We start from the raw sequence: 22,774 nt of genomic DNA, 5'->3' as shown, positions 1-22,774 counted from the left end.
CCCAATTTAGCCTTAGTCTCGGCAGTTCGTATTAGGAATTATCAGAACATTCCTGTCGTGGCAGAGAGATTGCATGGACCTCTACGCCATGCCATGCCTTCCAATTCTATGTTACTAAAAAGAAGAAAAATTTAAACCCAGGCTAAATCTTTCCTTCTTTTCCCCCTTTTACTCCTCAGATCCTAAGTGTGGGCAGAAACTTCAAGAGACAAAACCATGGAGTTACCTTAACCTTTTCACTCGGATTGTTGGGGGAAACCCGGTGAAACAAGGCTCACATCCATGGCAGGTTTGTCCAAGCAAATGTGGTTTTATCTTCAGAACAAAGTCCTGACTTTTCATAGAAATGACAAAAGAAGAAAGCAGGTGTATTTTGTGCTTACTGACACTTATGGTGTATTATTGATCTCTACTCTGCTTTTATGAAAAGCAGTGAAGCAGGCAGAGAGGACACGGAACCTGTCCTGCTCTCTAAGAAACCTTTGCTTATCATTTATTATTTTGTTTATCATTCCTTCCGAAACAGCATCCGTAGATGAGTCTATTGTAAATTGTGACATGTATTGTGGCATGGGTGAAACTACTCAAAAATAGAACAACGCTGAAGAACGCGACCCCCAGCACCTGACTATTGCCAGGCATCATGGATTTCCAGTGCTCCCAGTGACCTGTAAAGGAAAAATTCTCAACTAACTAGTAAACTTTACAGCGTGCCGAGTACATCAGTGACTTGGCATTTATTACATGTATGTTGCTTTTATCCAGGTACTAAGTCAGAGCTGAGGGGAACAGCAAGGTTTAGGATCTCTTAGGTTCAAGGACCATAAGAATGCCATGAAAGTGTGTGTGTTTGAAAACGCAGCAGGTACTTCAGCTGTGTGAATCTTCAGAGAGTACCTGCACGTACTTTCTCCTTTCTTCCTCAAATGCAGTCAGAGCAGATACAAAGATTTTCTTTATTTGACATGCCTTCTTTTTGTGGTGCAGGTTTCCTTGAAACGAAGGCAAAAGCATTTCTGTGGAGGCACCATTGTTTCTGCTCAGTGGGTGGTCACGGCAGCTCACTGCCTCTTAGACAGGTATGGATGTGCTATTTCAGGAGCAGGCTGCAGGTGCAGAAAAACATTGATTGTAAAAGTGTGTGTGTTCTGTAGCATCTTTTTGTGGCAATTACTTACAGGTGCTACCCTTTCATTTCTAACCAATCTTTTCCATGTTTTAACAGAAAGGGAGAAACCTCAAACCCTTTCAACATCTCAAAAATAATTAAGAATAAAATAAACTTACAGGGATTGGTGGAGACTGATTTTGGAAGTGTAGCTAAAAATCTGTACCTAACTATAACTACCTGGCGACTACATTTTTTTTTTTTTCCCAGAGGTAGCAGCTGGGAGAGTATATGCAATTAAATGGTGAATGGATATAGTACTGACCTCTTGCGTGCTGATGATTTTCAGCCTTAGTGCTAAAAAAAAAGAAAAAAAAAGATGTCTGTGAATGTTGTATGGAAGGTTTCAGTCCTGATACTGTAGTGGCTTCATTGAGATTCTAATTCCCTTATAGTTAATACTGAATTTTGTACTAATGGGTCACCTGGAATTATAAATTTGATCTGTATCTGGCATTGTATGTGATCACATCTTGGTCAAATTAGCCAATAACTGCAGCGTTTATATTAACTACAGGAGGACAGGCAATATCTAAATCAGCATAAGGCCTCCTGACACAAAAGTAATTCTTCAAGTCTGGTGAATAAATTTGAAGCAGAATAAAAAGTTTATGATTGCCTTTGTGTTTCCTTGCTGCACATCTGATCTGCTACTAGGAGCCCTAAAGCAGGATTCACTATGTTTTTAAGGTATAAACTGAAAATGCTAGAGAAGTGGTCTTATTTTTTCTGTATTTTCCTATGTCCAAATCTTCCCTCCTTCTTCAAAAAACAGTGACTGAACATTTTTAAACACACTAAGAGGACCTGGTTCCTTAATGGACCACCAAACCACAGTCAGAGTGTAGCTAAATCATCTTTCTTCTCAGTCCTTTTCATCTCCCAATTTCTGCTGCGGGGCATACTCAGCTCTTGCTGACTGTAAGTATTAAGTGCTCTAAAATTTGAAGATGAAAGGTGTTTAGGTATCAGTAGTAATAACTTTTCTGTTTAAAGACAACTGTATTTTTTCCTTTCATTTTGAAGATTCCGTAGCTGAACGTTTATTTTTCTCTTCTACAGGAACCTGCTCCAGTACTTGAATGTCACAGCAGGAGAGCATGATTTGAGGATCAGGGAGAACGGCGAGCAGACGCTCCCTGTTAAATACGTCATTAAGCATCCAAACTTTGACCCCAGAAGGCCGATGAACTATGACATTGCCCTTCTGAAGCTGGATGGAGCCTTCAACTTCAGTAAGGCCATAGTTATCTGTGATCTTTTTCAGTGGGGAAGGTAAGGCCTTTGTTTCTCCCACACTGTGTGAAGTCTTGAAACTCGGTTTAAACCCATTTCCCAGCTGTCAGATTATACCACTAAAAATCTCCAGCGTATTTTGCAACTGAAGTATTTAAAATACCAGAGGTAAGTCAGAAAAATGTATCAGCTGAATTAAATGGTGGTCTTCAGACTTAACACTCCCTTGAAGAAAAAGGTATTGTTCTTTATATGCAGGAGATGAAAATTTGACCAAATAGGTGTTTTCATTTTTTATTTCAGGTGTAGGTGGAGATTTCTGCCTCTGGTGAACAGTAAAGCTAGTCAAAGGCAGACCAGAGCTCAGAGCGTACCGCAGTACTGTCTGTACCTGACTCACTCCCCCTCTGCTATTTACCCTCTTTTCCCTTCCTGCAGACCGCAGAAGGGAGCGTGGGATTATCTTTAGTAGTGGCAGAATGGTCCATCTCGGGGCGGGAAGGGGAAGGTGAGGGCAGGACAGCTGCTAATACCCTGTTACCTGGCCTGTCAGCCAGCCATTTCTCAGCTGTACCTGACCATTACGGTCAGGTTTTCTGAAAGGCTGCTTCACATCAGCTTTACCTAATATTGCGGTGCATACACTTTTCTCTTCAAAAGGCTCCAGCTCACGTCACTAGGTGGCTCTTTCTTTGCCACCACAAAGGTGAGTGACTACTTTTTCTAATGGAAATTTGGATCATGATAGTAACTAAGTTTAAGCTGAGCTGAATGGCAAGGCCTGGGCTGAAGCTTGTGGTGCTCCTGGCTTTCTTTTTCCATTCCAAAACACTACGAAGTGGAGGCACAGATAAATTGTCAAATGCCAGATTAATTTTTCAGATGCCACAAAAATAACAACATTTTTTAGTTTTAAAAAACCTAACTGACAAAAGAAGCTTTTTGTTGTTGTTCTTTCAAATATGTATCAATAAAATTCATGTCCATGTTTGGCAGGTTCATCAGTTTTGCCAGCATGTCTTCCTGATCCAGGTGAAAAGTTTGAAGCAGGGTATATCTGCACTGCTTGTGGTTGGGGCCGTTTAAATGAGAGTAAGCCACTGGAATTGTTCTTTGACATTCAGGTTTATCAGTGTCTTATTTCTGAAGCTAAGAGCTTGTTTGCAGAGGTCATAGATCAGAAAAAAAAAAATCAACTGGTGATAAGAATTGTAATCTCAAAATGGGATCTTTGCTAACTTCTGTACCTACCTGTGAATTTATCTTAAAATGGATCGCTACAATATATAGACCTGTATTTCCATTTTGAAACATTTTGAAATTTATTCAAGTAAAACAGCTTAGGTACACAAAACTGGATGTTTATGTAACCATAAAATGGCTTGGAGCTAGTTTGCAACTCTTCCCCCCCCCCCCCCCCCCCCCCGTCTATTAGTGGTGACATTAAGTTCACCTTTCAGCATTTCTTATCAACAATTTTTTTTGTGTTTCAGATGGAGTACTCCCTCAGGTCTTATATGAAGTCAATCTACCAATCCTAAACAGTAGGGAGTGTTCAAGAGCATTGTCAACTTTAAAGAATCCCATCCAAGGTGACACTGTAATGTGTGCTGGATTTCCAGATGGAGGAAAAGATGCCTGCCAGGTCAGCTGAACAGAGCGCCTTGTGTACTCACACGTGTTTCTCAGAAGCTCAAGGCTCTGTGTGCCTAAGTGAATAAATACACTGTAAAATACTGTATTTGGAGTGAATTTATTCTGATGTGTGAATTCTTTCAAGGGTTCTGTATGGGATAATGCACTTAATGACATGATTCCATTTTAATTATTTTATGAGTTCATTTTAGTTATTGTATGAGCTCTCAGGTCCCTGAGAACCATTTTGCAATGTATCCCAGTGCAATAATGCTTGGGGCTTTCTAACTTCAGAACACTTGATAAATTAATTAATGTTGCTAAGATCCTAAGGAGGAAAGTAGGAAGTATTGCCTTGGATTGTAGGAAGCAAAGGAAGTGAGATAAAGGTTAAGTGGTTGTTCCTTGTCATGGGGGTTAAAAAACGCTCCTCACTCCTTTTTATGTGCTAAAACACAACAAATGTGCACCCATGAAGGAACTGGTCTCTCTCTCCCCCTCTTGATGATCCTGACTAAACACAATAAAAAATAAAGTGTCTTTCTTCAGTTTTTTTTTTTTTTTAATTGTTATTCCCTACGTTGCAGGTTTGTTAGTATGGCACCAAAGAGGACTCGATAAACTCTTTAAGGCTTGCACAGTGGTATGCACGCACTTTTGTAAGGTTGTGGGCTTTTACTTGTTTTTACAGGGAGACTCAGGAGGCCCTCTTTTGTGCCGACGTAAGCATGGTGCCTGGACTCTCGCTGGTGTCATCTCCTGGGGGATGGGATGTGCTCGTGGCTGGATAAATAATGAGAAGAAGAAACATTACAACAGAGGATCTCCGGGAATATTCACAGACCTCAGTGCAGTGCTTTCCTGGATTCAAGAGAACATGAGTGCTGGTATTAAGTCTCCACAGTAATGTGTCCCTGACTTTTGACAACTCTTCTGTCTCATAATAATATTTCATTTATTTTTATCTTTTTCAAGATATAGCACTTACATTTTCCCTATTTTTCCTGGCAAAGCACTATAGCATTTCACAATGCCTTTAAGTATATGGTACTGATTGGCAGTTGCCAAAACCAAATTGAGAGCACTGTAAATGTTTGCTTCTCTTCCACTGTGCCTCCTACTTGGACTATGTGTGTGTGTATATATATATATTTTTTTAAGTTTAAGAATGGTTCTTTTACCCAGCTAGCCAGTTAGCCTGGTATTTTTGTTTCTAAGCGGAAATTCACCAGTTGAAAGTGTCTGAAATTCCATACGCACCTCTTTGAAGTCACTTGTCACTTTTCTCAGCTAAAACTTGTTGGATCAGACATTTGATTACGCGGGGAAAAGTCGTGCTCTCAGAAGTGTTTTTGCTTACTCTACCCAAAAGGCTACATATGCCCTCTGTGCAGGGGAACAGCATGAAAATTATCTATCACTTCCAAAGTCATGGAGCTGGAGATATAAGTGGCAGTCTGTCCAGGGGTGAACTTCACTCAGAGCATTAAGAAACTGAATTAATATTTTTTTTCCAGTTTGGGCTATTTTCACTAAAAGGTATTGAAGATTGTGTTACAATTTACACAGAGAACTGGAAAACTTGAGGAGAAGTGTTTAAAAGGTTTTGCTACTTAATGATAAAAAAACTGTGAGGGGAAAAAAATAAAATTTTCCCATTAGAAACCAGACTCAACTGGTGATTGAAAAAAAAAAACCCTCATAATGTCAGAAAAAAATGAAAAGGATTTAGGTTCTGAAAAATATTTTTTTCATTTAAAAAAAAAAAGGAAAAGAAAGAGACAGGGCCTTTTTATTAGAAATTTACTAGTTGACCCATTTTATTATCAGGAAAATGCACTATGATTAGCCATTGTGGTAATTAAAGTGTGTTGGCTCCAGTGGTAGGTAAAGTGAAAACACAATTCTCAATTGCATTGCACTAGGTTTTGCTTGCTCGCTCTTTTATACTGTCACACTGGTGCGAAAGATCTTAACTGTAATTCCTGTCAGGCTTAATGTCTCTGTGTCCCTGATGTGATGCTAGCAGTTGGACCCTGCTACCCTTACCTGAAATGTATAATATTTACTCAACAAGTATGTAGAAAGAGAGTACTCTGCTGCTCGGACTGAGCAGTGACCTACCAATGTATGATTAATTCTAGAAGCGGCTACTCCAGAATTGGTTATTCCAAAGTCAGCATTGCCTGAACTTGCAATTTTGTTTTAATTCTAAGCCTTGTTTATTGTAGGCACTATGTCCTCAAGAAGCATTTGAATTTGTCTCAGTGCTAGCTGTATAAAATTACCATTTCACATGGATAAAAATAAAGCCTACATGGTGAATATGAAACTACAGTAATTTATTCTTCTTTTTCCACCCCCTTCCTTTTCCCTCCTTTATTAGATCTGAAAATGAAAAGCTCCACAGGTGAGTACAGTATTTTTTCAGTATCTTCTATCTGTGTTAGAGCATAGAAAGACTTCAAATAGTCTGATATATAATCTATGAAGGAAGAAACGTGAAGAAACTTGACTCATCCAAGCACTTTTAAATGTATACTTCAAATATATACTTTTTTTCCTCCTGGTTCTGTAAAAAAAAAACCAACAACAACAACAAAAAATCCAACAAAAAATTTATGTAGGGTTGTACATATGTACTGGTGACTTCAAAAAGGAATTTTCCTTAAGACAGCTACACATATAAAGCCATATGTTTATTCAAATGCAAATAAAATTAACAAGAAAAATGTAGAACAGAACCTCCAGCAATGCACGAAATCTAGATAGTGAAGCTGCTTCTGTATGAAAATATAGATCCTAAATAGAAAGTATGAGGTAAATTAGTAGTACTTTTGCGCAGTCTGTGATGAATCTATCTCCTTGTCTGGTGTGTATTTCTATGAATAAAATGCAAAAAAAAAAAAACAACCCGTGAAACCCAACCCTGAATGTAATGTTTTAAAATTGAAGTCTTACTTTGATTCTGCCATGTTTATGTTCTTGTTGGACACTCTGTTCATCTAGGTACAAGTTCACATAAAGATACTAGAAACAACACTTGATCTTAAAATTTTAATTTTAGTAATCTAGAGTGAGATTTCTTGGATGATAAATGAGCTTGGGCACATGGTCAGTTTGTATAGACTTGCTGTGGCCAGTGAGAACTGGGTACTTAAGTGCTGTTTGTGTCTCTCTGAAATTTTTTACTGGTCTTCCTAGGATGCTTCACGTAAGATAATCTTATAAGAACATGACTCCTTAAATTTGTTTTCCTATACATAGTTGTTGATAAATGTCTTAATGGCTTACCTTGCAAAGAGAAGGAAAGGCAAGAGGAGATAATTTTTGTAAGTAATTGTGTTTCTAGTGACGCTTATCTGGAGAGGAAAGCTTCTGCTTCTTCTGTTAAAGTGTCTTTAATACCATATTGTACTATTGCAAAAGGCTCCTGCTGTAACATAGCTAAGGACGTTATTACAAATGGGCTACAATGAACACTTTTCTTATGTCCCGAGGTATGCCTTTTTCCTCCCTGAAAAATATTTATACTGAAATCCTCATTTAACAAATAGTTTCTTTAAGGTAAAAAGCAAGCACTGCCATTTTTACAATAAAAATATGATAGTGCATTGGCAGTGCTTCATTTTTGCTCCCAAACTGTCTGTTTTAAAACTGACTTACCATAATTCCAAATAAAAGAGAGGAGAAGACCCAGCATCAGTCTGCCAGCAGAAACAAGGTACAGCTGAGCAATCTTGAGTCTTACAACATTCTCTAGATGTTTGAGCTTTTTGGTGGACCAGATGATTGCATATGTGTCAAACCTGATTCCTTCTATTTCGTTTTAACTCTACAATGCAGCATTTTGTAGCATTCAGGATGGCAAACTCCCTGACAGTGAAGGACAATTACATTTTCCTGGAAGTCACAAACAGTTCTATCAAAACCACCAGTAAGTAGACAAAACAGTCTTTCCCCAGAAGCTATTCCCTGTATCGGTGTAGTTGTTTTTTTGTTGCAGTTTTGTGAACGGGAACTAATTTGTTGTTCCAGATTGTGTGTATGGACTCTATTTGTACCAGAAGGGCATTATATATTGCTTCGTTTTTCCCACTTTGATATAGAGCCAGAAACATTTTGTGACTATGATTCTTTATCAGTCTATTCAAAAGATGACAGACTTGTTGGTGAGTTGCTGTCCCCTTATTCTTTGAAATAATCCATCAGTGTACCCTTATCATTCTAAGAGCAAGTACACCCACTGAGGACACTGCGGTTGATTCTGGTTTATGTTTTCATGATGAATACATTGTGACATGTGATCTAAAATAAAAGACAAAGAGTGTGGGAGAAGAAAAGAATGGAAAATGTCTGGTAGGGAACTGTGTCAGCATACAACTTTCTGGTGTCAAGGATTTTCAGTTTTTAATAGTGTGCATCTATTTGGGCTAATGGATTTAATAGGGAATGTAGAGGAATGAATAGGCAATTTCCTTTTCATCCTAAAATTTTTATAGCTAAGTACTAAAAATGGTACATGCAAGTTTTCTCAAGTGACTAAAGACTTTAATATTATATTTTAGGGAAATTCTGTGGAGGAGATCTTCCATTACCTATTTTGATTGGCTCCGATAGTATAAGGCTGAAATTTGTTTCTGACAGCAAGGATTATGGAACTGGTTTTTCCATGACCTACAAAGCTCTTACACCAGATATTCTTCCTGGTAAGTCTAAGTCTAGTAATATACCTGTCTGTACTCTTGGGTGGTGACCTGAAAAAAATTTTCAGAAGAAAATAAATCAGAGGAAGCTCCTATGATATTTCTATGTGGATGATGATATGAACACGGTAAGTGTGGTTAGGCTGCTGTGTGATGTTGTGGAGAAACTAGGATGCCTGAAAGAGATAGGATAGATGCTGTTGAGAGAAGCCCTCCTTTATCTTTGCCTCTTCTCCATCCACTTTATACAAGATCTCATTTCCTTCCCTACTTCCAGAATGTTTTAAAACTCAGTTAATAAGATAAGTCAAATGAGCAGACCTTCCAGATGAAAGCTGCTTTGCTAGTCCCAAGCATGCTGTCATGGAGGGGCCCTGAGGGAGGCAGCTAATGCTAAGATACATCTTGTGGAGAATTGCTTTCAGTTTTGCTGTGCAGAGCAGTTCACCATCACTAGACAGCAGGCCCAAGGGCCATCTGCTGAGTCTGGACAATCCATTTACAGGCAGACACCTGTTGTTCCTGTTTCTGCAGGTTTTCCAGCTAGTTTCTTTCTTTTGCAGAGTGTAAGGGCAGAGTGTAGAGAGGAATCCCCTCTGAGGGACCCTGCCACTGCATTAGCCCATCAGCATGTCCTCTGGTTGTGTTTTATGTCTCCACTTCCCTCTCCAAGGAAAGCTGGCAAATGTTCTTCTGATATGCCCGTGTCCTGCTCTTCTGTCACCCCACACAGGTACCTGTGCCTGCTGTGCACTGCCTCTAGCCAAAAGGGAACGCTATAATCACGGGTTGAATTGCTCTTCTGCCTGGGAAGAGATTAAAAATTTTGTTTTCATTTTTTTTCAAACAGAAGGATTTGGCTTGCTGTTGTCCTGTGCTCTTGTCCTGTTCTCTTTCTCAGCTGTGTGAAAGCACCACAAGAGCTTTTCTGGATTTAAATTTTTTTTGGTGAATGATTTAATAGGAAATCACAGTGCCTCCATTTTTGTTTTCCTGGATTTCCAGATTCTGGCTGTGAGTCCTTAGCTGTTCTTTTTGAAGAAGGAGTGTTACAAAGTATGCACTATCCAGAGCGCTACAGCAACATGGCAGACTGTCAATGGATGATTTATGCGCCAGAGGACCATGTAATCAAGGTATAATATGTACCCTTCTTGTGTCTACAGAATGGAAGTGGGCACCATTGAGTTAACAAGAAATTATGCAGCTAAGGACAAGCAAGATCAGGCAACATAAGCTTGAATAATGCTGCTGGATGCAGTTAAGAGAAATCATTTTCCATCCCAAAAGCCGATAGGTTTTAATTTCTCCTTTAGGTTATAGTCAAATAGGATTTCGTGGTTTAAATTTTATGACAGATTCTTCTAGCAAATGTAATATGCTATGTATCACGTGTGAGAGCTCTGAATGTCACAGAAACCAAACCCTAAAGGAATCATTGAGAATACTAAAGACCCTATTATATCTTTGAATTTTTTCTGTGTGAATTTAACCACAAGGTTCACTTTTTCATTTTTTATTTAAAGCTTACATACCAGTCTTTTGAAGTAGAAGAGAGTGAAGATTGCTCTTATGATGCCGTGACTGTGTATGAAGATGTGGGAAAAGAGGAGGAAATTGGTTTGACTTCTGATTTTTGTCATATTTTGGGGATGACCTACTTGTTTTATGACTTTCACTAGCCCTGTTTTACAGTCTAAAATCAAGTTTGCCTCTAGAGTCTCAGGTGGTGTTACAGGTACTAGTTTCAGTACCTTGAAAAATACTTGTGGGTATTGCTGCTTCTGTTCCACTTACAGAGGCAAAACCACATTGAACAAAAGAGTTTTGTGTATGTATATTCTACATAAAATGCAGTTCTGAATTCATGTAAATGAAGAAAAGGGCATAACACAATAATTTGTTATTATAGTAATGATCAGACACAGAAAGCACCCAAGAGGTCTCCTTTTCAGAGTCCAGTTGTTCTTCATGCCAGATGAGCATTCATGTAATTCTTGCCACCTTGCTGGAGATTCCCCTGGTTTACATTGAATGAGAGGAAGGTCTGTTCCAATCAACTGATTTCAGCACTTGCTTGATGCTGGTGCTTAGATTAGCGCTAGCAGATGCTAGCGCTGAAACACTAACAAGGGGAAATCAGGTTTCCAGTGTGTTCTATATGTAATGACAACTTAGGAGCCCAAGAGCTGCAATAGACTCTTGTGAAATAATGCAAGCGTATCCTTGTTCTTATGAGATAATTACTGAACAAGGACAGACTGTCAGGAATAATAGAACAGTCCTTCAACCTCAGTCTGCTTATCTCTACTCCTCTCTTGTGCATGGTTATTTTTTACCCTCCTGTGTGAGAGCTTGAATACACAGAATATTGGGTATCCACTGTGGAAAGAGATAAGGATGAAAAAGTACCTGTTAATCTGCAGTGAACCTTTGCTTTCTCATCTTTAGCTAAGTCTTGTGGATTTGCCCTACCAGCACCTGTGCTAAGCTCCTCTGCTGTGATGCTGGTTGTCTTTCACTCTGATGAAACAGAGACCTTTGGAGGATTCAGAGCTACAATCTCTTTTGTTCATGTAACAGGTAATAGAAGTAACTTGGGAAACTGCTGCTGGGGCAGCACAAAGGGCTCTTCAGTGAATCTGGCTATTCAGAATTATTTTGCTCTAAGACGTTCTCATCTAACAAATTGTTTCAGTGAAAACACTGTATTGCAAACCTATTGAGGCATTAAACAAAGGGTCTATTGAATGGGTGAAGAGAAACAATGAATCTACCCAAAACCTCAGAGTTTTATTTTGTGTAAGAGTATTTCAGTGGATTTTAAATGGCACTTTGCTACCATGTGAAGATGTAGTAGCACAAATCCCTGCTGTAGAAGTCTATTCCTTCTACAAAAATTATATCAAAGGAAATAAAATTATTTTTGTAATAAAAATATCACTCAAGACAGCCTGCTAACACATTTGCTATTTTCATTTGCTAGATTTAGATACTTTGGATTCAACTAGTGAAGAAGAATTTGAAGATATGGATATGACTGAAGAACTAGTACATGTTACAACAGGTAAGCCAACCTGAGTTATATTTTTTCCATGGGAATAGGGAGTACCTTTTAGGCTATAATTTAAATGGTGTTTTCTCCAAATATTTAATGGATGCAGTTGTCCCAGAATTTTTCATTAAGATGTTTTGAGGAAATAAAAACATGAATAGTAACACTTCTATGCTTTGGCTTTAGAATAGCAGAATTTTGTTTCTTTTCTTCATCTTGTTAAGTCATTTACAGCAATGCAATGACATTATTTCAGCATGTATGTCAGTTTACACCTACTTGCTTTGGTGAAAAGAATTGCAAAGAGTACAGGGTAGCTGAAAATATTAACCAGCATTTTAGAACTTCCCTTTTTCCCCTCCAGTACTTTATGGAGAATGAGATGAGTCCATATTCATTGTAGGTTTGAAGCTAAAACTTTTGAAGGTAAGCAGTTGCTTTCATCTTGGTGAAGCTCTGTTTTTGCTGAGATCATCTCCTCATGCTATCTCTAAGCATTTGGGTGCTTTGTAATGAGGGAAGTTGAAAGATTTAGCAAAAAAGGGGAGGGGGGAAAGCTTGAGAAGCTGTGGCATAGCTCTTAGATGGACTGTTGTTTGGTTCTCCAAATCTCAACCTCTAAAGACTTCTTGAGACATCAGTGCTTTCTGTTTCAGATAATATTTGTGGAATCCCTTCAAATCAGCCCAGATTCATCTTCAGTAGGATAATTGGAGGTGAAGAAGCTGTACCATACTCATGGCCTTGGCAGGTCAGTGTACAAATTTCAGATGAGCATATCTGTGGAGGAGCAGTTCTTGCCAAAGAATGGGTTGTCACAGCTGCTCACTGCTTTAATTCTAAGTAAGTACACTGGGATGAGCCCTTCCCTGAGACTGTCTGTAATTGCATGGTGTGCCTCTGCAGCGTGGTGTTTCTGCCCAGAGTGGCTGGAACAGTTTCAGTTACCACATACTTACAGTTCACACTGGCACTGGATTCTTTTGCTCCACACACATGTACTAGGAACACAGTGGCTACTAAAGAAGTAAGTAGCCTACTTCTGTAGGCTTGGTTTTCATTCAGATCAGGTTTCAGAAGAGATGACAAGATACTAAGGCCCTTGTCATCCCTCACTTACTCTTAGGTAACTTCTTTGTGTTTGCATATTTACAGAGCGTGTTTTCATCCAGGTAAAATCAACTTATCCAAAAATTAAAAAATTACTGAATTTGTGTAGATTTTAGAGGACGTACAGGAGGCTTTTGTGCACAGGGTTGATGCCATTCCCTTATTAAGAACCTATCAATATGTTAAATTAGATTAGATGGAAATTTTTCTGTCTTTATTGAGAGGAGACAAAAAGATAGCCTGTGTGACTTTCAGACTCTTTAAAATGCTTTCTAAACTGCAATTTGTTTATTCATCTCCTAGGCTGAACACTACCTGTTTTGAAGTTTAAATTAATCACAAGTACATTAATTTAAAATTCACATACATTGGGTCATTAAAATATTTTTTAAAAATCTTCACAGGATTGCTGATAATTAGGTATTCTGGCTTGTTTTCAAATGAAGTTGCAATTACTTGAAAGTGAGGGTAAGCTTTCAAAAGCCTCAAATGCCAAAGATGTTTAAATGTCTATATTCTCTATTTCTTTGATTCTCTTCCCCACCCCCACAAAACTGGGGATGCAGTGCTGATCTGAATTTTGGACTTTGGTTTCTAAGTTTCTACATATTGGTTTGCAAAATCTTATATCAGGAGCATTGTTGCACTGTGGTGAAGGTACTGCTTTAAGAGCCGTATTAAGGAGGGATTCTCTATTGCACGTTGCCATCACATCAGAATTTGTGTATGTGGCTTAATGATTCCACACAACTAATTTCATCAGAGAGTTACGACAGGTTTTCAGGCAGTGAGAGGGTTTGGTTAAGAAACCAAAGGGTGAAATGAAATGTTTCTGTTGCATTTCTTTATATCATTTGATAGGTAGTAATGTATTAGAGGTCACCCATTTTTTCATTAAGAAGGTAGGGACCAGCACTGTCCCTGGATGATGTGGACCATGCAGGCCTTGTGTTCTGCATCAGGCACCCCTAGTCCTTATAAAAGTGTCCTTTCTCTCAGTTCGCTATGTGTTTGAGAGACCTTACTGCCTCCTCATGAGAATATTTCATGCTCCCTAGAAGTCAGTGGGAAGATTTCCATAGATTTGTATGGGAGTATGGGCCTCAGAAGTTGTTGGCACAGGAATATGTAGGGCCCTAGTATCTATTTTAGATGGGGGAGGTTTTAAGATTCACAGGTTTCAAGAATGCTGTTACACCAGCCTGACAATGTACCAATGTACTTACCCTTTTTTTTTTTCTTAGAGAACTATACAGAGACTTATGGATGGTGGTAACGGGACTGCATGATCTTAGAGAGCAAGAATACAGACAGGTACTATAAGTTCTGCTTAATAATAAAATATAAATCAATCTTGCAAAATAGTTTTTAATGTAAATGCATCTCCCAAATTGTTCATGATGCAGCAATCTAACAGCCTGCATACTGGCCTTAACCTGCATTTACACAACAGCTTTTGTGTGACTGTCAGAGAAATTGTATCAACACAGATCTGTGCCTTCACCAGTAATGATCTCCAAAGCTCAGTATCCTGGAGGATGCATGAATGAGGTGTGTTGTCTCTAACTTCCCTGGTGACTATTACCAAGACAGAAATAATTGGGGCACAGCTTTCCACTTTGCTCAGACTGGACAAATGTTTTTCCAAGACCTTCTTCCTACACTTGCTGGATGAAGTTTCCTACATATGTTCCCTGATCCATGTCCAAGAGGCATAATCTTGACCTGTTAATACGAGAAAGCTGGTGGCTTCAGCAGCTGCTTTTAAATGTTTCCTGCTCTTAAGGCATCTTGTGTATGGCCTGAAAATTTGTAAAACCAAAGTTACTTAAAGACTCAAATTCCCAAGTCATTCAGAAAATGTCAATGTCCTTGCTTTCCTAGAAAAGGTCAGTGAAGCAGTATATTATACATCCAAGTTTTAACAAGACCACTATGGACTCTGATATTGCCTTACTGCAACTGGCCGAGCCCTTAGAATTCAACCACTATGTGCGCCCAGTGTGCCTCCCTGCCAAGGACGAGGTGATTCAGCCCTCGAGGGTGTGCGTTGTCACAGGATGGGGTGCACATGAAGAAGGTATGCAGTCTTTGCTATTTTGAAGGTTGAGCATGCTGTAAATGTATTTTAAACACTATGTTCTGTGTTGTAACACTTGTTCTGTCTATACGTTACTTTTTGGAGAACGGATGCGTTAAAAAGTTTTCACTTGTGTAAGGTCAGCTAGACATGCAGGGAAATGGGTGGGAGGAAAGAAATCAGATAATTTAGACTGAGACCATTTGAAAAGGGAAAGAGTAAAGCTTCTTTCTGGAATCACTAATACATGCCTCTACTGGTTTCTGAGATGTTGTTTACTTCAAGACAGAGAAAAGGGGAAAAAACTGCATCAGCTGGAAGCCCCCATCCTGGTGCTTGACACATGTCAGAGCTATTACATAAATCTTCCCAGTAAAGTGACCCAGAGGATGATCTGTGCTGGATTCCCTCTGGAAGAAGGCAAGGACTCATGCACAGTAAGTTGCGCATATTGCCTTTGCCTTCTGACCCTTGGGGTATGGCCAGATGGGTTCAGAAAAGGGAGTGTTAAAACCTCATTAAGAGGTGTTTTCTTGCAAACAGGCTATAGGTGATTTACAGTGAAAGAATCCTTAATAGTAGGATTATAATTACTCATATTGCAAAAAGAGGTACGTCCCTTGAACAAAGGTTATTTCTTCCTCTGCCTTTTAAAAACAGAAACTCCCAAACACGTGAGCAGCTGGGACCTCTCTTAGCTGAACTGATATTTTAAAAACATAAGGAGTGATGATAACACCATTCATTTGTCCTTGTGCAGGGTGATTCTGGTGGCCCATTAGTTTGTCCTTCAGAAGATAACTTGGGTTTTTACACCCTTCATGGAATCACTAGCTGGGGCTTGGGATGTGGAAGGAAAAGCTACCCAGGAGTATACACAAATGTTGGGGTTTTTGTCGACTGGATCAAGCAGAGTGTTAATAGTAGTGGTATGTATGAAAAAAACAATTAAATGAATCCTTTTGCTATTGCTAGATGCTTAATTTGAGGTCTTTTCCAGGGTGCTGTATTTATATTTGGGTGTCCAGCACTTCCTGAAATCTTGGCTGTTTAAAATACCCCTAGCTGAATGCCCAAAACCAGACGAATCTATATCAGTAGTCACTTCTGAAAATCTTATTTCTTCCAGATGTGTTATTATTCCCCTCTCTATTGCATTTCTCATGTTGATGAATATGTTTTCCTTACTGCTGCTTTGCTGCTTTGTTTCCCAGGGCTGGAAGGTGGTAGGGAGGCAGGAACTGACACATGATGACAGCTGAGTCCACTTTGACAAGTTGACAGCCTGCCTTTGTTGACGATCTTTGCAAAGTTTACCATTTTATTTTTCTCCTTTTTGTAGATCTGCCCGTTTTCACAGTGTGACTGTCAGAAGAGCAGTTCAATGGACTACATTGTAAAACACTTCCAAAGCACAAATGTCATTGAAAGCGAACTTTGGTGAAAGCGTGTTAGTTCACAATTGGTGAACAGATTCCAAAGTAGCTGATACTTACCCTGGTGAATTTACTGCTGATTTACCTGAATTGAGACTTTGGCTTTACATGCATGTGCTGCTTGGGGCAGACACAAGTTACTTGCAGGCTTCTGACACTCTATTAATCTATCTTAGAAGGAAAGAGAGGGAAAGTAAGCCACCATATGCCAAGCATGTCCTTGAATGTAGTACTGGAGAGCATAAAAATACTGTGGAAATGAGATGAAATAAGTGCCTGTGTAAAACAACTGAAGGGGCAGTCAGTCATCCTTCCATTAAAGTCAATGAGAATGTTAACCTCCGGCTCTGAGAGGACCTAGGCAGTGACAGTAGTAGTGCATCACTGAGGAGCAGAACATTGTCTAGTCATTAGTGATGTGAATCAATCCAGTTGCTGGGAGAAGGATATTTGTAATACACTTCATGTTTTAACAAATTGTGCATTGTTTAAACAGATAGAAGTGTTTGAAAAGACAGGTGTTACAGGCCAAGGGCCTTTGGCACCATGCAAGAACTGACAGCTAGCCTAATTAATGTATACAGGTAATTAAAGTGGTACTGTGTAATCCACACACTGCAAACTGAGCACATTTGCTTGTAAATAGCAGTTTGTTTAATGCCCAAATGGCTGCTTACACAAGAAATTGTGATGACAGGCTCCAATTAGCTTTGCAGACTGTTCTGTGCAGTCTGAGTGTTTAGAAACTAGATCAGGATGATAGTACAATAGGTAACACAAGTATAATCCTTCTTTGACTCAATGGTCCAGAAAATAACTAGAAAGTCAGAAAGATATCTCATTTTGTTTCTGTTGATATTAATGGCAAAAATCTTTAGAAATGTGCTTCCCATACATGCGTTTGATGCCAGTAGCCCTGCTTCTTTGATGACATTAGTTTAGAACTTCTGATTTTTTTAAAGATATAATTTTATTCTGTAGCTAAGGAAAAAAATAATCTTTCTAACTTTATTCCCAAATGAGTATGGTAAACATTTTTCACCAGTTTCTTCTCTTCACTGTAAAGTTTTAGGCAAAAGCCCACAAAATAATCTGGAGCATGATCTTTCTATGAAACTATGAAAATACTTCATGGTGGAAGGACTATGGACAAATTCAGATTAAGTGTAAGGCACAGCTGTATTACACCATTGCTAGAGTATGCTTGTTCTATCTTTGATAAGCTCTTTGAAGAGGTCTTTGGAGAGCAATGGAGGGAAAATATCCTGTTTCATTTTTCATTATGGAAGTCTGTTAATGGTCAGTTATGGTGGAAGTTACTATTAGCTAATTATATCAGTGTAGCTATACTGGGAGCAGATGTGTCTAATCACTTGGTTGCTATTCTGTTTTGCTTAACAGCAACAAGATGACTTAAAATACCTGTAAAGTTTTTATCTGCTTATTAACCTAATACAAGGATATCAAGCGGGTGTGTTCAGAAAAATAAAAAGGCAGGGGGAGAACTACAGGTGGTATCAGCTGTGCTAGCCCGATTGAATGCAGTGGTTATATGCTGATAAACTGATGTCTCTTAAAAAATTTCCTTTCATATATTTGTAATGCTATCTTAAATTATTTGTATTTGATTTGATTGTTAGGGTACTTACTTTTTTCTTGACTGCATGATGTTGACCTTTTGCATTTCTCCTAGTATAGTTTTACAAGTAGTCTAGTTTTGCTTTTGTTTGTTGTATCTTTTTAGTCTATTGTAAGCTACCAGTATCTTTTAGCAATAATGTGAACTGTTTTGTGATGCAAATGAAATCTGATTTAAAAAAAAAAATAAAAAATTGCTTTCAATGGAGTTCATGTAATGGAATTGTATTTTAGTTTTTACAAAATTTATATGAAGTCCACTTTGATTCTTGACAGTTACATGAGGCTTTCCTGAACCCTGCAGTCAAAAGGTAGGATACTAGTAGCCTACCTGAGTACTGAGGCACTCAGGTTCCCTGTGTGCTTAAAATCTGGATATAAACCTTCTTCTATTGGCATGTAAGTAAAAATATCTTTGTTGTAATGTTATATGGAAATTATTAAGGCTCATTGCATTGTTCATTGGCACTGTGCTAAATATTTAGATTAAAAGTCTACATCCAAAAATATCTTGTTCTGACCTTTGGTTAGCATGAGTGTTTGTGACCGTAAGTCTTCCTGCTTAGCTCTGAAATGCTGGTCCTGCTCTGTATGGGTTCATGGGCACGCGTGCTGGGAGTCCATCCGTGTTGCCAACGATGCACCCTAGAGAGCCTTTGCAGGAGTGGTTATTAGAGCATTTTTTTAACTTTTGTTGGAAAGGGGAGATCTTGATCAGAAAATATAAAGTACATGTCCATTGTTAAGGCATGTCTGGCAATAGTACAGAAGAGGAAGCAATTGTCTGAAATCTGGGCTCTGGCTATATAGCCTGACAAAAGATGTTAAAAACATTGTTGATCTCTGACTCTTATTACCTCTGTGAATTCTTGGTTCGTAATTCTTTTACTTTGCCGTTTCCTCCTTTTCCAGCCTAGGACAGCATAGTGGCCTACTGTGTTGCACTGTTCTCGGTTGCTTGTGCTCCCATGACCTCCCCAATGAAGCCAGAGGAGCAATAGCACAGCAGCATCGGACCCTTCCTTGGATGTACTCTATCTGGAGGTATGGATGCCATGTATTTCCTGACTCTCGCTCTTTCCAGAGTGGGTCTGCCCAAAAGGATCTGACAATCCTAGTATTTAGATGGTACTGTAGAACTGCATTCTCACATGGTCTTTCAAGTTTTCTTCTCTTTTCCCCTAGCCTTTTTTCTTTATACTTTTTGAGGACAAGTGGCACAAGGGCAGGTTTTTCTCATTAGGAATCCATCTAGTGTCATGTATTGAATGAACAGAAAGACTGTTATTTCTTCAACTGAAGTGACCAGACTTGGTTCTTTGCATGCTTTCAAAAGAGTGAACTGAGCAGTACCTCATCCCAGAGGAACTGTGGATGTTACATCTGTGTAAGACAAGTTAACAAGAGGAAGGAATAAGGCTCAGTACTTTGAAGAAAAAAAAAGGGGTTTATGTAGACCAAAACCCTGCCTTTGACTCAAAAAAAGGGAAAATAATCAGCAAAAATTGAAGGAGCATTAGGAATAGTTAATAGAGAAAATAAGAAATACCTCTAAATGTTTCTCAAGCTCTATAAAACGCCTTACTTGCCTTTATCTTACTAAAGGCAAGGAAAGAGTCCCATTCTTCAGGGAAGATTAATGCTTCCTATCAATAGTGCAATTCAGAGAACCACTGGTAGTTTCATAGCTGTGCAATTATTAGTCATAGTAAAATAGAAAGTTCTGTCTTGAAAGTTAAAAAAAATAGGATCAATTCCTATTTATCCTTCACTTATTCCTATTTATCCTTCAGGATAAATTCTGAATGAGAGATCTGAATGTTTCTTGTCTCCATTATTGTTGTTCTGCTTTATTCTCCTTGAGTTTCAGAGCCTTTGGCCACATGGATACCATGGCAGATCACTGACGAAAGCAAAATATGTAAAAGTTACAAGCTGTACCATTACCGTATTGTTAGGAAGTGTGAAGTCACAGCACCTCAGTGGGAGAATCTAGCTTCTTTGATCATGGCAAATGGGTCATTCAGCCTGGTGGTCTTGGGCTTCGTTACGATACTCTTGCGGATAGTGGCTCTTTGTGACACTGACACAAGGAGTTAAATTACTTCAGAAACAGAGCTGTAATATGTAGCTCTGAGCCTCTCTGTTTTCAGCAGCCTGTGTAATTGAGTTATATTTTGGTAGTGGTTCCCCTGCTTTTGAAGTCAGAGGAGGAAAGCTGATATTAACAAAAAATTTAAAAAGAGTGTGGTGGGGTATTAATTCACTGGTCTTCCATAGTCAGTACTTCAGTGGCACAGGAGGCTGATTGTATTTTTCTTTCAGTTTTTTTACAAGTCACATAAAATACAAGCATTCCAAAACCTAATAAATCAGATTTATTATCTTGTTGTATCGCCATCTACAGCTTGGCACACTGTAATGTTATTCCTGCCATTCCTTCCTTCCTTCTCTGTAGGTTTGATCAGTTTGTTTTCTTCCTCCTGACAAAGACGTGTCTGTGTCATATGGGCATGCTTTTATTTTAAATAAACTATTTTGAACCTTGTGGCATGGGCTTGGACTTCAAAGTCTTGTATTTTCTTTTAATTGACTTTTGTGTCTGGCACCAACTTGTGTGCTCCTGTCCTACATTCTTTAGGGAGAATAATGATACTTAGTCTTTTGTTTTGTTTTGTTTTTTAAGCAATTTGAAATGCATAGATGCTAAATACTTTTAGTGCTGCTTGTCACAAAGTAAAATTTTGGCCCAGGGGGTAGGGAAGACAGTAGGAATTAATTTCTGTTCCCTCAGTCACACTAGCTGAACCTCAGCTTTCTTGTCTCCCTTTTCCCTAGTTAATTGGTCATTTGCCAGTAGTCTTCAACACAGGCTGTGGGCTGTACGTGTTGTCTGCAGAGAAAGTCACACACGCAAAGCCAAGCCGTCAGCAGTGCCTCTTGCTGGGTGCCCTGGCCTTGTAATGCAGTCTTTACGTGTAATGTTGGTGCAGCCTTCGTGGCCTTTCATTAGGATTCTACCTGTTCTGCAACTGAGGGAGGATGTTTGCCTCTGGAAATGAAAGATGCCGTCTTTACCTGTGAACCTTGTGTTGTTAAAGTTGCATGCTCTTTCTGCCTAGAGGACTTGAACTTTGTTATTTTACAGGACAGACTGAGGCAAACTGGGACTGGACTAGAACTCCTGCACCACTGTTTTCTGTTGCTGAACATGAAGGCAATGAGAATTGAGGTAGGAAAATGCAGGGGAGGAAAAAGGACTATAAAGCAGTGAGTGTCCATGCTGGGTAACTGGGTTTTGTGGCTGGTTGTGTCCCGCTGTTTTGTGCGAAGTGGGCCTGGTGGCTCGCAGCGGCCCGCAGCGTGAGCGGTGTGTGCCCATCCTGGGGAGCGGGACCTGCTGTCCGAAACGGCCCCGCAGTCCTCTCTGCCAGCGAGATCTGCGCGCAGGACACGTGAAATGCTGAAAACCACTAAGCGTTCCTAAATATGCCTCAGCTTCACAAAATAGACACTTGAAGGGGGAATTCGTCCCCTAGGGTAACCTGGTTCAGCCCGGGCTGTGCGAGGAGCGGGGCTTCGAGCAGGCGTTACCCGCCTTGTGCAGAGCGGCCCCGGACCCAGCCGCCGCCTTGCCCCACGCCCGCGCCCCCCCACGCGTGCCCGGCGGCTGCGCACCGGTGGGCGGAACCCCGCGGGAGAAGCCGGGGGCCGGGCCGCGCCGCTCGCCGGCCGGGGCGGGGCGGGCAGAGGGCGCAGGTGGAGCGGTGCCTGCTCGCCGGGGAGCTGTGGGCGGCCGCCATGGAGGCGCTTGCGGTGAGGGGCCGGGAGGGAGGCGGCCGGGGGCAGCCCCGGCGAGGGGCCGGGTGCGCCTGTGGCGGGCTGTTCCCTCCACCGCCTGCTCTTCTCCTCACAGGACGCCCCTGTGGCGATCGCCGTGGCCGTGGTGGCCGCATCCGCCCTGCTGCTGCTGCTGCTCAGAGGGACCGGGCGGAGGACGAGCGGCCTTGTCACCTTGCAGGACCCGCTCGCTAAATACCCGCTGCGGCTGGTGGACAAAGAGGTGACCGAGCGCCGGGGGCGGCCCCTCGTCCCGCCTCTGCGGGGGTTCGTGCCGGCCCCTTCGGGGCCCGGCGGCCGCGGCGGGCGGGGTCGCTTGGTCCGTCGGCCCGGGGGGATCTGAGGGAGCGTTTGATCCGTTGGCCCGGGGGGGTGTAGGGGAGCGGTTGGTCCATCGGCCCAGGGGGATCTGAGGGAGCGTTTGATCCGTTGGCCCGGGGCGATGTGGGGGAGCGGTTGGTCTGTCGACCCGGGGGGTCTGAGGGGCGGCTGGTCATGGGCTGCGCAGGCTTCGGGGCCAGAGACGTGTGCGGAGCCCTCAGGGGACGGCCCTGACTCCCGCAGCCAGGCTGCAGTGCTTCCCTAGGGTAGAGCACGATTCTTAAAAGTATTGATGCCTACACTACGGTGTTAACGGTTGTTTCAAAAGAAGGATGGACTCATTTCTTTGTATGTTTAAATCCTAGTTTAGAGCTGTGTTTCTCCCTTGATTTCTGTCTAATGTGCATCAGTGCGAAATAACCCCAACAGCCTGTGCTTCTGCACGTCCTGTCTTGCCTGATCTTTGGCCACAAACTATGAAATGCACTCACTGGCCTTGGGCAATAGAGGTTTCCAGATTTTCTTTATGTAAAGGTGCTGTAGGGATCG

General features: G+C 40.6%; 2 protein-coding genes across 14 annotated transcripts in view; both read left to right on the top strand.

Annotated features, from left to right (window-relative positions):
* Positions 1-19,066, top strand: part of OVCH2 (ovochymase 2) — a 43,697-nt gene extending 24,631 nt beyond the window's left edge. For 5 of the 8 annotated variants that reach the window (XM_087744380.1, XM_087744356.1, XM_087744363.1 and 2 more), the window contains 20 exons: positions 180-289; positions 988-1,079; positions 2,231-2,403; positions 3,401-3,496; positions 3,898-4,049; positions 4,731-4,926; positions 6,426-6,449; positions 7,886-7,976; positions 8,078-8,211; positions 8,608-8,748; positions 9,751-9,881; positions 10,272-10,365; positions 11,197-11,328; positions 11,732-11,812; positions 12,457-12,643; positions 14,155-14,224; positions 14,795-14,990; positions 15,276-15,427; positions 15,751-15,919; positions 16,333-18,248. In XM_087744380.1, the coding sequence (XP_087600506.1) occupies positions 180-289; positions 988-1,079; positions 2,231-2,403; positions 3,401-3,496; positions 3,898-4,049; positions 4,731-4,926; positions 6,426-6,449; positions 7,886-7,976; positions 8,078-8,211; positions 8,608-8,748; positions 9,751-9,881; positions 10,272-10,365; positions 11,197-11,328; positions 11,732-11,812; positions 12,457-12,643; positions 14,155-14,224; positions 14,795-14,990; positions 15,276-15,427; positions 15,751-15,919; positions 16,333-16,355 (2,444 nt within the window). In that variant the 3' untranslated portion in view covers positions 16,356-18,248. Of the gene's footprint in view, positions 1-179; positions 290-987; positions 1,080-2,230; positions 2,404-3,400; positions 3,497-3,897; positions 4,050-4,730; positions 4,927-6,425; positions 6,450-7,885; positions 7,977-8,077; positions 8,212-8,607; positions 8,749-9,750; positions 9,882-10,271; positions 10,366-11,196; positions 11,329-11,731; positions 11,813-12,456; positions 12,644-14,154; positions 14,225-14,794; positions 14,991-15,275; positions 15,428-15,750; positions 15,920-16,332; positions 18,249-18,340; positions 18,379-18,976 lie in introns of those variants that run through there. The other 3 variants (XR_015701414.1, XR_015701415.1, XM_087744391.1) reach the window with 3 other exon arrangements.
* CYB5R2 (cytochrome b5 reductase 2) overlaps positions 18,970-22,774 on the top strand; it is a 65,114-nt gene continuing 61,309 nt past the window's right edge. For 5 of the 6 annotated variants that reach the window (XM_087744478.1, XM_087744468.1, XM_087744460.1 and 2 more), the window contains exons 1-3: positions 18,970-19,108; positions 21,213-21,296; positions 21,981-22,127. In XM_087744478.1, the coding sequence (XP_087600604.1) occupies positions 21,276-21,296; positions 21,981-22,127 (168 nt within the window). In that variant the 5' untranslated portion in view covers positions 18,970-19,108; positions 21,213-21,275. Of the gene's footprint in view, positions 19,109-21,212; positions 21,297-21,768; positions 21,881-21,980; positions 22,128-22,774 lie in introns of those variants that run through there. The other variant, XM_087744485.1, reaches the window with a different exon arrangement.

Source organism: Nipponia nippon, unplaced genomic scaffold (assembly GCF_047370975.1).
Source record: "Nipponia nippon isolate SJK-2023a ecotype South Korea unplaced genomic scaffold, ASM4737097v1 scaffold_10, whole genome shotgun sequence".
NCBI classification, from domain to species: domain Eukaryota; kingdom Metazoa; phylum Chordata; class Aves; order Pelecaniformes; family Threskiornithidae; genus Nipponia; species Nipponia nippon.
The sequence above is the reverse complement of the archived record's forward strand: the minus strand, read 5'-3'. Positions and strand labels throughout refer to the sequence as shown.